The following is a 16,299-nucleotide window of genomic DNA, read 5'->3' as shown; positions in this document are numbered from 1 at the left end:
GGAGTCCTGGAGGTTCCTTGGGAAACCTCCAGAAGGAAGGCAGAGATCCCACCAGAGCTGAGGGACACAAGGAACCCTCAGAGATCCCACCAGAGCTGAGGGACACAAGGAACCTTCAGAGATCCCACCAGAGCTGAGGGACACAAGGAACCCTCAGAGATCCCACCAGAGCTGAGGGACACAAGGAACCCTCAGAGATCCCACCAGAGCTGAGGGACACGAGGAACCCTCAAAGATCCCACCAGAGCTGAGGGACACAAGGAAACCCTCAAAGATCCCACCAGAGCTGAGGGACACAAGGAACCCTCAGAGATCCCACCAGAGCTGAGGGACACAAGGAACCTTCAGAGATCCCACCAGAGCTGAGGGACACAAGGAACCCTCAGAGATCCCACCAGAGCTGAGGGACACAAGGAACCCTCAAAGATCCCACCAGAGCTGAGGGACACAAGGAACCCTCAAAGATCCCACCAGAGCTGAGGGACACATCCAGCCCTCAGATTGCCCCAAGCCAGGAGTGACCCACAGGCCTGGCATGGAAACACCTCCCCAGTGCAGCATCCTGGGATGAAAGGGAAGCCAGGAGCCCAGGAACAGCCGGGCAGTGCCACCAGCACTGGCACAGAGAGCTCCTCAGGCATGTCCTGCCGCTGCCCCAGGGGGTTGGTGTCACCACTGTGCCCACACACACAGGGCTGTGACCCTGCCTGGCCCCTGAGCTGCCCCTGGGTCCCCCCAGGGCTCCCCCTGTGCCGTGGCCACTCAGAGGGGGCACATGGAGGGCTTTGCCAGGGAAGCAGAACAGCATTCCCGGCTGGAGCAGCTGCAGCAGTGCCAGGAGTGTTCATGTTTCCTTTTGTAAAGAGAGGGTTTGTTAGAAAGTGAGGAAACATTGCCCAGCCTTGGCAAAACAGCAGCCAAGGGTGCCCCTGTGTGCTGGTGGCACGTGGGTGGCAGGAGGGGACAGGGGTGGGGACAAAGCTCGTGGCCAGGGTCTAGATCCAGGCCCTGCAGGGTCAGTGGGATCCAAACCTCGAAGAAAGGATTTGCTCTTTTTTTGGGGGAGAAAAGCCCCTAAAACTCACCAAATGTGGGGATGGAGCTCTGGGCCTGCCCTGCCCTTTGCAGGCTGTGGATTAACTGGGACAATGTGGGCAGTGTGGGGGCACTTGGGGGTGAGGGGGATGCTCTGGTGCCTCCACCCACAGTGCTCCTGCAAGGGGTGACTTGCCAGCTGTCCAGTGGGCAAAACTGCCTTGCAAAGGGTGAGATGCCCCTTGAAAGCACCAATAAATAAGGAGCCTCCTGGCTCAGTGGTTGGGGCTCAGCCCAAAGGTGGTGCTGGAGGGTCTGCCCAGAGCAGTGTGAAGGATGTTGGGCACTGCCAGGGGAAGGATCTGATCTGATAAACAGCAACCCTCACCCCAAGCTCCCTCTGAGACCTGTGGGAGGGCACCCAGCCCTCAGCCAGAGCTGTGGGTCCCAAGGGTGGTCCTGTGGTGGCACCTGGTCACCAGTTCAGGAGTTTTCTCTGCTCGTGGTGAGCAGGAGTGGGCAGTGGGGTGAGCAGGAGTGGGCAGTGGGGTGAGCAGGAGTGGGCAGTGGAATGTCCAGGAGTGACCAGTGGGATGCCCAGGAGGGGGCAGTGGGATGTCCAGGAGTGGCCAGTGGGGTGAGCAGGAGTGGGCAGTGGGGTGAGCAGGAGTGGCCAGTGGGATGCCCAGGAGTGGGCAGTGGGGTGAGCAGGAGTGGGCAGTGGGGTGAGCAGGAGTGGGCAGTGGGATGAACAGGAGTGGGCAGTGGGATGAACAGGAGTGGCCAGTGGGATGTCCAGGAGTGACCAGTGGGATGCCCAGGAGTGGGCAGTGGGGTGAGCAGGAGTGGGCAGTGGGGTGAGCAGGAGTGGGCAGTGGGATGCCCAGGAGTGACCAGTGGGATGAGCAGGAGTGGGCAGCGGGATGCCCAGGAGTGGCCAGCGGGATGCCCAGGAGTGGCCAGTGGGGTGAGCAGGAGTGGCCAGTGGGATGCCCAGCACCAGCAGAGCCATCCCCCGCTGCCTGTGCCCTTCAGCTTGTTTGGAAACTGGGAAAATAGCCCAAGGCTGATCAAATGCTGTGCCAGAGGCTGCCCAGGAAGGTGCTGGCAGGCCCAGCACCCGTTTTCAGGTCCCACACCCTCCACCTCGTGGGCTCCTGCACCATTTCTGCCTCTGCTTGGACTCCCACTGTTGGTATTTTTCCACTGTTACCACTGTGGTGAAAGGCATTTGGAAGTCCATTCCTCTGTCCCACTCCCTCCACGGAGCTCCAATCCCACTTCAAGTTTTCCACAGCTGAACTCTCTCTTTCCTGAACCTCCTTAATCACTTCTTCATCCAGTTCCATCTTGAATAAATTAACTGCAAGTGAATTTGCCTTGCAGGAGATTAAGTGTCCCATTGATTGGAAAGGCCTGTGAAAAGCAGAGTGGCTTCTCATTCCTCCCTAATCCCACATTCCAGGGTCACCAGACATACCTTCCTCTCCTGAGCTCTTCTCATTTCACCAAAATATCTCAAGGCTCAAAATGAGCTTTAATCAAAATACCTGAAGGTTGGAAATGAGCTTTGCAAGGTCTCCACTGCACACCCAGGGAGGGGGCTGTGCCAAGGGGGCTGTGCCCTCCGAAAGGCAGGAATTTGCTGGATGCAAACAGGCTCAGGGGGCTCTGGGAGAGCCTGAGGATCATCAGGAGAACGAGGTGAGGGGTTGAGCTGCATCCAGGGAAAGGTGCTGGGGGGTACAGAGGGAAGTGCTGGGAAAAACCAACAGCAAGAAATGGAAATGAAACATTTATGCAAAAAAAAAAAAGAATTAGAAATGAAGATAAATGGGGACTAAATGAAGCAGAGTCTGGACTGTGGGAGGTGGTTTGAGGGTGGTGGTGCCTCCTCCAGGAGGGTATGATGGGCATGGGCACATCCCCTGGGCTCAGGGCAGCAGCCTGAGGTGCAACGTGGATTTTTGAGAAATTACCTCCTGACAAATTTCCCAGGGAAAATTTGGCTTCTCCATCAGGATGCCTTCAAATCAGGGCTGGATGTTCTTCCAGGAGGTACAATCCAGGCAAACCTAATTTATTGGGCTCAGTCCCAAGGTAAGTGGTGTGAATTAATGTCTGTGACACGGGGAATTTCAGCAGGGAATGTTTTTACTGAGGGTAAAAAAAAACAAAACCAATAATTCCATAGTCTGAATGTGATTTTAACTCTGCACAAGTAACAAAATCCTTTAAAACGTGCAAAAATCTGCACCTTGAGCTTGGCACGTCATTTTTGCCCAGAGCAGCTGTGGCTGCCCCATCCCTGGGAGTGGCCCAGGCCAGGCTGGAGCACCCTGGGACAGTGGGAGGTGTCCCTGCCCATGGCAGGGGGTGGCACTGGGTGGGCTTTGGGGTCCTTCCCACCCAAACCATTCCAGGATTCCATGATTTTGCTGTTCCTCTGAGCCTGCAGCCATGGCCACAGCCCCCCCATCCCATTCCCAGCCCAGGCAGGAGAAGGGGAAGCAGGACCAGCACAAAGCCCTGGAGCTCCTCTGGTATTTCCACCCCCAGCCTGGTTTTCCCTCCCTTTATTTTTTTCCCTAGGATGAAAGTTAAAATAAATACATCCCCAGACACGTCTCTCTGAGCAGTCTGTGCTTTTCCCACTTAATCCCTCTTTTTATTTTCCCCCCTTTGTTTTCCCCACGAGCAGGACACCAAAAGGAAGGCGAGGGAGGGCCTGTTTGCTTCTCATTTGCTTTTGAAGCTTCTTTTCCAAGCCAAGCCATGAGGCAAGGGCAGAGCCAGGAGGGCTCAGTGCAGCTTTCCAGGGAGAACCAGGGGCAGATCTGGGATCACCCAAGGGTGTGTGGGCAGTGGGGGAGCCGGGATGGAGCCTGGGATGGAGCCTGGGATGGAGACAAGGATTGGAGCCTGGGATGGAGGCAGGGATGGAGCCAGGGATGGAGGCAGGGATGGAGCCTGGGATGGAGGCAGGGATGGAGCCAGGGATGGAGGCAGGGATGGAGCCTGGGATGGAGGCAGGGATGGAGCCAGGGATGGAGGCAGGGTTGGAGGCAGGGATGGAGGCAGGGATGGAGCCAGGGATGGAGGCAGGGATGGAGGCAGGGATGGAGCCAGGGATGGAGCCAGGGATTGGAGCCTGGGATGGAGCCAGGGATGGAGCCTGGGATGGAGCCTGGGATGGAGGCAGGGATGGAGGCAGGGATGGAGGCAGGGATGGAGCCAGGGATGGGGCCTGGGATGCTCCTGCTGCAGCACAAGACTCCAGTTGGCTTTGGGTGGTCCGGGGTTTTGGGGTGATTTTGGGGTTTGGAGGTGATTTGGGGGTTTGGGTGATTTGGGGGTTTGGGTGATCTGCATTACTTGGTCATCTGGGATGTTTGGGTGATTTGGGTTGTTTGGGTGGTTTGGTTAATCTGTATTATTTGGGTGGTCTGGGGGTTTTGGGGTGCTTTGGGTTACTTGAGTATTTTGGGTTATTTGAGTATTTTGGGTTATTTGGGTATTTTGAGTTAATTGAGTATTTTATTTGAGTATTTGGGGGTTTGAGTATTTGGGGGTTATTTGAGTATTTGGGGTTATTTGAGTGTTTTGAGTTATTTGAGTATTTTGGGGTTATTTGAGTATTTTATTTGAGTATTTGGGGTTATTTGAGTATTTTGGATTATTTGAGTGTTTTGGGTTACTTGAGTATTTTATTTGAATATTTGGGTGTTATTTGAGTATTTTGGGGTTATTTGAGTATTTGGGGTTATTTGAGTATTTGGGGTTATTTGAGTATTTTGGGGTTATTTGAGTATTTTGGGTTATTTATTTTGGGGTTATTTGAGTATTTTGGGTTACTTCAATTACTTGGGTTGGGGGTTTTATTTCTGTTTAAGAAAAAAACCCATCACATTTAAAGCCCAGGTTTGCAAACCCTCAAGTAAGGGGAGAGTTTGGGAGCTGGGGAGTGGAGCAGCATCCCTGCAAGCAGCACCTTCCAAACAGCTGGAAAAGCCTTTTCCCAAGCTGCCAAGTTTCCATGAGGACTCTGCAGCTTCAGCTGATGAATCACTGACTGCAGCTGAAGGGAGAAGGGCAAACAATGCCATTGTCTTGGGGAGAGGAGAATTCCGGTTTCCTGAGCTCTGGCACAGCCTGCAAATATTTGGGTGTTCCTGGAGCTCCAGCCCTGCCAGAGCTGCAGGACTGGGGAATGGGTGGGATGTCCTCGTCATCCTCACATGGTTGAAAGAGAGAATTGCACTTAATGATCACTGGAGTGATGATTCAGGGATATTTATTAATAGGTGGTGAGATAATTAATGGCAAACCTCAGGTAGGATTTCCTGCAGCCTGGGAGGGGGAGCAGCTCCTCTGAGAAGCTCCTGTTAAATCCCATCTGCATTAAATTCCTTGAGAATTAAGAATTACTCAGTCTGAGGTGGCTCAGCCTTTATTCTTTTCCATCTTCGAGGTCTTTTTCTCTCCCTCTCCCACATCCTCCAGTTCCACCTTCCCCCTCCTCTCTGACCACGAGCAAATGGACGTTGGTGGTGGGACAGAGGCTGAGGGACACGAGCAAAGTCCTTGTGCAGCTCAGGGAGGAGGTACCAGACTGCCCTGAGCTTCTGACAGCTCCAGATGGATGTTGCTTTCCCTAATTAATCCCCTCGTTAACACTAAAGCTGCGAGACAGGAAGTGTTTCCATGAGAATCCTCAGCTTTGGGAGCTTTTCCTTTGGTGAGCAATTCCCTTTCATAGGGATGGAATGAAAGAATGAGCGTTTGGTGTCTTTGTAGAAGGAGCGTTGAATGAAATGACCATTCCTGGTCTAACAGGGAACATCTGTGCCGAGGCTTTGCCAGCTGCTGGGAAGGGCTGTGTGGAACAAAAGAGGTCCTGTTTATCTGCAGATCCAGCTTTGGACAGTTGCAGCCACAGATTGGATTTGGAAAGCAAGGAAAAGCAGATTTATTTTGGGCCGACACATCGGGAGCAGGAGGTGCCAAGAACTCGTGGTTCTGGTGTTTCTGGAGGAGCCTGGCAGGGGTGGGCACATTCCTCAGGCCCTGCTCTCTTCCTTCTTTGGTTTGCTGCTTTTCTGGTCAAGTCCAAAAGAAAAAGTGAGAGAAATGTTTGTGATGTCCCAGATACATCCTGACTGGAGACCCGTATCCCTGCTGGGACCAAGGGGTCCTGTCAGCTCCTCTGATTTTAAGGAGCAGATTAATGCCCAGCATCCTCACCCACCACTGGAGAGCCAAGGGGTTGGCTCTGGGCTCTTGGTGACCACCCCAGCTTGGAGCAAATTCCCTTTTCCAGCTTTTTTTGGGAGGAACTTCCTTGTGGATCCCAGTGTGAGTTGCTGTCAGTGCTCTACCAGCTCCTTTGGGGTTTGCAAGGCAGGGCTTTGTTCACATCCATGTCCTTGGCATGAAGTGGGAGGTCATGGCAGGGCGTGGGATCTGATGATCTTTAAGGTCCCTTCCTACCCAAACCATTCCAGGATTCCATGAAAAGCAGCAGTGGGAAGGGCTGATCTGTCCCCTCTGCCCAGGGCCAGCCATGCCCACCATGCAGAGCTCAGGTGATGCTGAGGGTCCTGGTGCCATCCTGGTGCTGGCCATGAGGAGGTGATGCTGAGGGTCCTGGTGCCATCCTGGTGCTGGCCATGAGGAGGTGATGCTGAGGGTCCTGGTGCCATCCTGGTGCCATCCTGGTGCTGGCCATGAGGAGGTGATGCTGAGGGTCCTGGTGCCATCCTGGTGCTGGCCATGAGGAGGTGATGCTGAGGGTCCTGGTGCCATCCTGGTGCTGGCCATGAGGAGGTGATGCTGAGGGTCCTGGTGCCATCCTGGTGCTGAGGGTCCTGGTGCCATCCTGGTGCCATCCTGGTGCTGGCCATGAGGAGGTGATGCTGAGGGTCCTGGTGCCATCCTGGTGCTGGCCATGAGGAGGTGATGGGTTCCTTTGCTCCTCCTTGTGCTTCCAGATGATTTTGGAGCCCTCACTCCCTTCCAGGTATCCCTAGACCCCCGTTCCAGCTGATGGGCACTAATTCCAGGCAGCTGAGCCACAATTCCAGCTCATTCCTGGCTGTTCCCATGGGCAGGAGGAGGGGAAATGGTGCTTGCACTGAGCCAAGTTGGGGAAACAACAGTGACCCCCAGCAAGGGACCCTCTGCTGGCACCTCCCGAGCCTGGGGCTGGGCAATCCTTTTCCCAGGGGGTTCTCCCCCTCTGGGCACTGACAGAACCCTCTTTCCCCAGGCTGGTGGTGGGAGCTCCCTACGAAACCAACGGCCAGCAGAAGACAGGAGATGTCTACAAGTGTCCTGTGACCAGCGACAGCCACAGCAACTGCACCAAACTCAACTTAGGTACAGCCCCTGGGGCTTCCCAGTGTGGGTCTTACCCTGTTCTTGTCATGGCACGATTTTATCGTGGCTTTGGGCTTGGGCTGCAAAGGTGGAGCCCAACAATGTGAGCTCTGTGTGTTTCAGGAGGATTTTGAGGTCAGGAATTCTTTCAGGTGTTCATGTGATTCCTCCTGCTGAGCTTGAAGCAACATCAGGGTAAAACTGAGCAAAATGGAATAAAAAAAATATTTGATATAGTTTAAACTGGTTTATTGAATGATCAGGATAAACTTATCAGTGGGGAATGTCCCCCAAGGGTCTGTATTCCCTCTCCTGGGGTGGTTGGACATTGTGCCCACCTCAGAGGGTTCCCTGGGCACTGGCAGGTTTTGCTCCCAGGACTCAGCCTGTCCCTGAGGGATTTTGGGAATTATCACCCAACCACCCCACCCCAGGCCCCATCACTGCTGCTGCAGGAGGAGCACCCCGGGGTGCCCCAGTCCCACTGACATCCCATTCCCACCTTGTTCGTGGGAGAAGTGAGACCTTCCTTGGGGTTCCTCTGCCTGGTCCAGCACCAGGAACAGTTTGGGGATGTTGGGCCGTGCCCTCCCCGGGCTGGAGCAGAGAAAGGCACAGGGGGCACAGTGCCCTTTGCTGCCCAGTCTGGGGCACCCCAGAGGCTCAGCAGGATTTGGGAACTGGAGACTTTCCCATGGTCTTGAGGAGCTTCCCTGGGGTTTGAGGTCAGGGATTTTCTGTTCTCACTTCGTTGCTCAGCACTGTGAATTTCAGCTCTCCTGGGTTTCCACCAGATCTGATAAGAGAGGAGGAACTTTGAATCATCTGCAATATTTGATTGATTGGCTCCAAATATTGTTTTTTAACCACTGTTTTCTTTTTCTTTTTTTTTTCATTATTTGGGATGGCAACACTGAGACTCCTCCAGGAAACGAGTCTCTTGAGTGTGTCAATTTGAATCCTGCTCCAAACCCATCTTTTTTTCCCACTGGGAATGAGTTTCGAAGGACAGGAGCAGTTCCATGGGCACATCCTAGTTTGTTTTATTCCCAATCAACTTCACAGTCCAGCAGGGCCCTCTGAGTGGAGCCAGGTGGGCACTGCCCTGGGGGGATGCCAAGCTGGAGAAGCAGGAGCAGATGAGACTGAGCCCCTCTGAGGGGTTTGTCCCCAAACATCCACAGCCTCACTCACAGCCTGGAAGACTTTTCTCCTTCCTGGTTGTGGCATGGAGGGAAAAACCCAAAAAGCCCAAAGTGCAGAGCCCACAGGTGGGCAGGCACAGGTGTGCCAGCCCTGCCCAGGGCACAGCTCCCTCTGGCTCCAGCAGTGCCAGGGGGCACACAGGGGGGGCTGTGGGTCCTGCTGTCCCTGACCAGCTCCTCTCTCCCAAGGACGGGTGACACTCTCCAACGTGTCCGAGAGGAAGGACAACATGAGGCTCGGCCTCAGCCTGGCCACCAACCCCAGAGACAGCAGCTTCCTGGTGAGAGCCCTGGGGACAGGGGGGGGACATCCTGGGGACATCCTGGGGACAGCCTGGGGACAGCCTGGGGACAGCCTGGGGACAGCCTGGGGACAGGGGGGGACAGGTGGGACAGCCTGGGGACAGCCTGGGGACAGCCTGGGGACAGCCTGGGGACAGCCTGGGGACAGCCTGGGGACAGGTGGGGACAGGGGGGGACAGCCTGGAGACAGCCTGGGGACAGGGGGGGACAGCCTGGGGACAGCCTGGCCACCAACCCCAGGGACAGCAGCTTCCTGGTGAGAGCCCTGGGGACATCCTGGGGACAGGGGGGGACAGCCTGGGGACAGCCTGGCCACCAACCCCAGGGACAGCAGCTTCCTGGTGAGAGAACTGGGGACAGCCTGGGGGCAGGGGGGGGACAGGTGGGGACAGTCTGGGGGGCACAGTCTTTGGGGAATTCCCAAAGAAGCTGTGGCTGCCCCTGGATCTTTGGAAATCCAAGGCCAGGCTGGACAGGGCTTGGAGCACCCTGGGCTGGTGGGAGGTGTCCCTGCCCATGGCAGGGGTGGGATGGGATGAGCTTTAGGTCCCTTCCCATCATCCCATTCCATGATTTCTGATTCCATGATGTTTCATACACACCATGGGGCTCAAAATCCTCACTTTCCATGGCGGGGGGAAAAAGAAGGGCAAGCCCTCAGTGACCCAGTGCCAACCAACCCCCTCCCCTCTGTCTCCTCCAGGCCTGCAGCCCCCTCTGGTCCCACGAGTGCGGCAGCTCCTACTACACCACGGGCATGTGCTCCAGGGTCAACTCCAACTTCAGGTTCTCCAGGACGGTGGCCCCAGCTCTGCAGAGTGAGAACCAAAGGCCCCAAGCCTGGCTTAGGGGGCAGAGGGAGCTGTGCCCTCCCACCCCTGCAGCCCAGAGGGCACACAGAGCCCTGGCAGTGTTGAGGAGAAGGCAAGAGGAGAGGAAGTGGTTGCAGGGAAGTGATTCAAAGGGGTGACATCCACAGACATCTGGGAAGAATTTTCCCTCTGACTGACACCCAGGGAAGACAAAAAACACCTTATTCTTCCAAAGGCAGGAGTGAAAGCATCCAGAATATTTTATCAGAAGGAAAAATAGGGAAAGAATTCGGACTTGGCCACACAAAACAAAGCTCACATTGACTGAAAGTGAAACGTGTTGGCCCAACGTGGTGCCTTTGGAGATGTGATTTTATTTCTGAGGTCTTAAAAAAGCTTCTTGGCTTTCCTGAGGGTGGGAGGGATGGCAGAAGCCTGTCCTGCACCCCCAGGGCTCCTGGAAGCTCCTTGTCCCAGCTGGGCACAGGGTGTGATTCCCAACTCCATCACACCTCTGGGGTGGGTTAATCCCCGTGGGATAGGGAGGGGTTTGGGAAAACGGGACTTTGGGGTCATCAAGGCAGTAAAAGCAGAGCCCACCACCAAATTCCCAGTGTCACTTCCCTCTCCATGGCCAGGAGGTGGTTGAGCCCATTTGGGATTTTAGGGAGTGTCCTCATTCAGTGAGTGGGATGCAGGAACTCAGCTCCTCTCCCTGCATTCCAGGGTGAGCCAGGGACAGGGATGGTGGCACACAGCTCAGGACCAGGGACGGAGTGACCCATGGGTGACTCCAGTCCATGGATGTTTCAATCCATAAAAGCCCCCAGGAAGTGGAAAAACAGCTGATAAATATCTGTCACTGGGAAATTCAGCTTCATCTGCTTGTCTGTGACTTTCCTAAGGATTGTCATAAAATATGAGCAAGACAGAGATGGTTCTGAGCAATTTTCCCCACTGAAATCCACTCTGCTGCCTCAGTCCTTCATGGCTCGTGCTGCAGAGCTGAGCCCTGGGGTCCTCCCGGGGGTTTCTTGGCTGGTTCTGCCCTGAGGATTTGGTGGGAAGGCAGGAAATGCCCTCGTGGTGGCTGGCAGGGCTGGCAGTGACTCAGGAGCAAGGCATGGCTCTGTGGGAAGAGCAGGGGCTGGATCCTGCTGCTCTTTGAAGTGTGGAATTCTATTAGACAGGATAAAAGCTCAAATCTGAATAAGAAAAGATACCACTGAGTGTTATTCTTAGAAAATGATCCTGTCTTGTCCAAGCAGAGAGGATGCTTGTGGCTTCTCTCCACCTTGGTGGAGCCCAGAGCTCCTTCTGAAGGACTGAAATCAGCTTTTTTACCAAATAAATCAGCCCAGCAAGTACCTGGCAGTGAGTGGAGCCCTAAATCTCCCCTTGCAATAACACCCTGTGTCTCCCACAGGGTGCCAGACCTACATGGACATCATCATCGTTCTGGATGGCTCCAACAGCATTTATCCCTGGGTGGAAGTCCAGCATTTCCTCATCAACATCTTGAAGAAGTTTTATATCGGTCCTGGCCAGATCCAGGTAAGGTCCTGCACACCTTGTGTGTCCCCCAGTGTCACACAGAGCCCCCAGCCCTTCTCCTGGGGTGTCCCAACGTCCCTTCCCTCTAACCCTGGTGCCACCTGGCACTGCTTGGTCAGGCACTGGGGTTGGACTCATCCCATGGGAATAATGCCCCCATTAATGGCCCTAAATGAGCTTTGGAGAGCACATCCCACATCCCAAAGGGCAGGAAACCCCATGGGAGCACAGGCAGCATGTGAAGGGCTCTCCATCCCCTTCCTTATAGTAATTATGGGGGGATTTGGGAAAGGGTTTGGGAAGGGGTTTGGGCAGGGCTTTGGGAAGGGATTTGGGAAGGGGTTTGGGCAGGGGTTTGGGCAGGGATTTGGGAAGGGGTTTGGGCAGGGATTTGGGCAAGGGTTTGGGCAGGGATTTGGGCAGGGATTTGGGCAGGGATATCCTCAGCAATTTGCACAAGTCACCCCCAGTTTGGTGCCATCAGACATGCTGTGGGGTCACACTGGGGCATCACCCCAAACCTTTAGAGCAGGGCAGGGGTGAGGGGAATAAAACTGAGTATTTTTCATGGGTCCAAGGAGGGCAAACTGGGGCAAATGGGGCAGAGATGGAATTTCAGTGGGGGTGTTGTGTGTGGCTGACAAAGCTCATTTTGGGGGGGTTGTTGGCATCCTTTGTGATGTTCCCTTAATCCCCAGGTCGGAGTGGTTCAGTATGGAGAAGATGTTGTCCATGAGTTCCATCTGAATGACTACAGGTCTGTAAAGGACGTGGTGGCAGCTGCCAGTCACATAGAGCAGAGAGGAGGCACAGAGACCAGGACTGCCTATGGCATCGAGTTTGCTCGGTAAAAACCTCCCACCTTCCTCTCCAACAAACTTCAGTCACCATTTGCTTTCCTTCCCTCCCCCTCCCTTCACTTTTCCTCACTGCTGAGAATGTGGGGGATACCACCAGGCTAAAAATGCTTTTGGAAGAAGATCTGGTCCTCAACTGATGCTCCTCAGAACTGCAGCTGGAGCAGAAGGAGGGCACAGAGACAGACTCTGGAACTGCAGCCTCTTTCTGGAAGCACCCAGAGCTGAGCTCTCAGCCCCCAAAGGCAGCCCCTCCTCTGCCCCAGGCTCTGTGGGGCCCCCAAAAGCTCAGCACAGCCACGACCCACAGCCCCATCTCCCTTATCAAGGACAAGTCCCTGCTCCTGCTTTTCTTTTTTTCCCCACATCCCAGCCAGTGTTCTGCTGTAGATTTGGGGCTTTTTCATAGAATCTTGGAATCCTTTAGACTGGAAAAGGTGCCTGAGATGAATAACCAACCACCCCCCAGCACTGCCAAGGCCACCACTCACCCACATCCCCCAGTGCCACATCCACACATCAGTTAAACCCCTCCAGGGATTGTGACTCTACCCCTGCCCTGGGCACTTGCCAGTGCTTGGCCACCCTTTGGGTGAAGAAATTTTCTATAAACCTCCCCTGGCACAACTTGAGGTCATTTCCTCATGTCCCAGTGTGGTGAATTAAGGCCACTCCTCTGCAAGAAGCAACTTCCACTGGTGGGAAAATCCCCTTTGAGGGTCCTAAAACCTTCCCTGGTGATGCTGCCCCCTCCCAGGGGGGTTGGTGTGGGCAGTGGGGTGGTGCCAGCGGGCAGTGGGGTGCGTGATAGTGTGGGCAGTGGTGGCGTGGGCAGTGGGGTGGTGCCAGTGGGCAGTGGGGTGGTGGTGTGGGCAGTGGGGTGGTGGTGTGGGCAGTGGGGTGGTGGTGTGGGCAGTGGGATGGTGGTAGTGTGGGCAGTGGGGTGGTGGTGTGGGCAGTGGGGTGCTGCCAGCAGGCAGTGGGGTGGTGGCGTGGGCAGTGGTGTGGTGCCAGTGGGCAGTGGGGTGGTGCCAGTGGGCAGTGGGGTGGTGGTGTGGGCAGTGGTGTGGTGATGTGGGCAGTGGGGTGGTGCCAGCGGGCAGTGGGGTAGTGCCATGGTCAGTGGTGTGGTGCCAGCAGGCAGTGGGGTGGTGGTGTGGGCAGTGGGGTGGTGCCAGCAGGCAGTGGGATGGTGGCGTGGGCAGTGGGATGGTGATGTGGGCAGTGGGGTGGTGCCAGCGGGCAGTGGGGTAGTGCCATGGTCAGTGGTGTGGTGCCAGCAGGCAGTGGGGTGGTGGCGTGGGCAGTGGGATGGTGATGTGGGCAGTGGGGTGGTGCCAGCCGGCAGTGGGGTGGTGCCAGCAGGCAGTGGGGTGGTGCCATGGGCAGTGGGGTGGTGCCAGCAGGCAGTGGGATGGTGGTGTGGGCAGTGGGGTGGTGGTGTGGGCAGTGGTGTGGTGCCAGCAGGCAGTGGGGTGGTGCCAGCCGTCAGTGGGGTGGTGCCATGGGCAGTGGGATGGTGCCAGCGGGCAGTGGGGTAGTGCCATGGTCAGTGGTGTGGTGCCAGCAGGCAGTGGGGTGGTGGCGTGGGCAGTGGGATGGTGATGTGGGCAGTGGTGTGGTGCCAGCAGGCAGTGGGGTGGTGCCATGGGCAGTGGGGTGGTGCCAGCGGGCAGTGGGGTAGTGCCATGGTCAGTGGTGTGGTGCCAGCCGGCAGTGGGGTGGTGCCAGTGGGCAGTGGGATGGTGGCGTGGACAGTGGGATGATGGTGTGGGCAGTGGGGTGGTGCCATGGTCAGTGGGGTGGTACCAGTGGGCAGTGGGGTGGTGCCAGCAGGCAGTGGGGTAGTGCCATGGGCAGTGGGGTGATACCAGTGGGCAGTGGGGTGGTGCCAGCAGGCAGTGGGGTAGTGCCATGGGCAGTGGGGTGGTGCCAGCAGGCAGTGGGATGGTGGTGTGGGCAGTGGAGTGCGTGGTGCCAGCGGGCAGTGGTGCCCCCAAACCCCCCTGGCAGGGCTGAGCAGCCCAGGGCATCTCTTCACTTGCAGCTCGGAAGCGTTTCAGAAAGGTGGCCGCAAAGGGGCAAAGAGAGTAATGATTGTCATCACAGATGGAGAGTCCCACGACAGCCCAGACCTGGAGAGGGTGATCGAGGACAGCGAGAAGGACAATGTCACCAGATACGCCGTGGCGGTGAGTGGGGCTCCAGGTCACAGAATGGATTGGGTTGGAAAAGCCCTCCAAGATCAGCAAGTCCAACCCTTGATCCAACCCCACTGTGATCACCAGCCCAGGGCACAGAGTGCCCTGGGCTGGTGATCACAGTAGGGTTGGATCAAGACATGGTGGATTCTCACAGTAGGGTTGGATCAAGATGTGGTGGATTCTCACTCAGTGCCACATCCATTGGGTTGGAAAAGCCCTCTGAGATCATCAAGTCCAACCCTTGGTCCAGCTCCAGTCCCTTTACCAGATCATGGCACTCAGTGCCACGGCCAAGCTCAGCTGAAAAACCTCCAGGGATGGGGAATCCACCCCCTCTCTGGGCAGCCCATTCCAATCCCTGAGCACTCTCTCTGGAAAGGATTTTTTCTGATCTCCAACTTCAATTTCCCCTGGCAGAGCTTGAGCCCATCGTGCCCCCTTGTCCTATTGCTGAGTGCCTGGGAGAAGAGACCAACCCCCACCTGGCCAGAACTTCCCTTCAGGTCCTGGTGCTCCTCCTGCTTTTGCAGGAGGCACTGGGGGGCTGAGCTCTGGATTCAGTGGTGGAGCAGCTCAAGGACAGGCAGGACCTCCACATGGGCTGTCCAGCCTGGAGGAGTTGCAGCAGCTCCTTGGTTTGGTCCCACCATGGGGTGTCAGATGCCAAGGATGAGGAATCCTTCCATATGGCCACTCCTCAGGGGTTTGGGATGGTTCTATCCCAGCTGTGGCTGCCCCATCCCTGGAAGTGTCCAAGGCCAGGTTGGAGTACCCTGGGACAGTGGGAGGTGTCCCAGCCCATGGCAGGGAGTGGAAGGAGATGGTTTGTAATATCCTCCCAACCCAAACCATTCTGGGATTTATGATTCCATGAAAACCCCCTGAGTCTTGGCTTTCTGTTCCAACCAGGTGTTGGGTTATTACAACAGGAGAGGGATCAACCCTGAGGCCTTTTTGAACGAGATCAAGTTCATAGCGAGTGACCCTGACGAGAAGCACTTCTTCAATGTCACGGATGAAGCAGCTCTCAAGGACATCGTGGATGCCCTGGGAGAAAGGATATTCAGCCTGGAAGGTGGGTGCTGCTCCTCCTGGCATGGCCCAGCCACCCAGGCTGCCAAGGTGCTGCTGATCCTCTGCTGAACCTGAACAGGGCACATGGTGGGTTCCCCAATGTCTGTTCCAAACAGAACCTGAAATCACACTTGGAATGTCTCCACATAGAAAGAAAAATCTTTATTCTGAGTGCTTTGCACCCCTGAAGTAGGAGAGCACAGATCCCTTCTCCCCCAAAGGACACTCCCCACCCTGCCACAGGAGTTCTGGTGGCTTTGGCATTTATGGCAGACCTTGGGAATTTGGTGTGAGGGTCATTTGGGGCATCAGTGTTTTCCTCCTCCATCAAACCCTGAGTTATAAAGAGGCAGATCCCACACTTGGACTGCCAAGGCCTCCCTGGGGTGCCAGACAGTGCCAGGTTATGGGAGCAATGTTGGGGTTTCTGCCTTATTGGCTGGAATTAAATACCAGGAAATAGTTCTGCTCTAAATGGCAGCACCTCAGTCTGCCTTGTGACGAGTTTGCTGCTCTCCAAAGCTAAATTTGTCTAAATTTCATAGGAAAAATGCAGCCTGGGATGAACAATTGAATCAGGAGATGCAGGGCTGGCACTGGAAACTAAACATCTTTGGGTTGGGGCAATTTTGGTCAAACCAGTTTGACCAGTTTCACAAACTTTCACCAGTTTGCCAGCCCAGCCAGTCTGGTGCTTCCCCGTGGAAGATTTTCCCTGGATGAGAAACTTCTCCCAGGGACAATTATGAAGCAAAAATCTCTCAATGCACATCTTTGTGTCATCTCTCTGTGGCCACAGCAGAGCATGAGTTTGGGTCACTGGGGTGATCTGGGGAGGAATGGGATCATCAGAAGGATGTGGAGCTGCTGGAGGAGT

General features: G+C 55.5%; 1 protein-coding gene across 2 annotated transcripts in view; it reads left to right on the top strand.

Annotated features, from left to right (window-relative positions):
* Window positions 1–16,299, top strand: part of ITGA11 (integrin subunit alpha 11) — a 51,503-nt gene that overhangs the window by 13,599 nt on the left and 21,605 nt on the right. The window contains exons 3-9 of one of the 2 annotated variants that reach the window (XM_071568222.1): window positions 7,304–7,413; window positions 8,808–8,899; window positions 9,625–9,739; window positions 11,160–11,287; window positions 11,986–12,134; window positions 14,192–14,336; window positions 15,258–15,423. In XM_071568222.1, the coding sequence (XP_071424323.1) occupies window positions 7,304–7,413; window positions 8,808–8,899; window positions 9,625–9,739; window positions 11,160–11,287; window positions 11,986–12,134; window positions 14,192–14,336; window positions 15,258–15,423 (905 nt within the window). Of the gene's footprint in view, window positions 1–7,303; window positions 7,414–8,807; window positions 8,900–9,242; window positions 9,263–9,624; window positions 9,740–11,159; window positions 11,288–11,985; window positions 12,135–14,191; window positions 14,337–15,257; window positions 15,424–16,299 lie in introns of those variants that run through there. The other variant, XM_071568223.1, reaches the window with a different exon arrangement.

Source organism: Pithys albifrons, chromosome 13, assembly GCF_047495875.1.
Source record: "Pithys albifrons albifrons isolate INPA30051 chromosome 13, PitAlb_v1, whole genome shotgun sequence".
Taxonomy (NCBI): Eukaryota; Metazoa; Chordata; class Aves; order Passeriformes; family Thamnophilidae; genus Pithys; species Pithys albifrons.
Note: the sequence above shows the minus strand (reverse complement) of the source record. Positions and strands in the feature narration are given on the sequence as shown.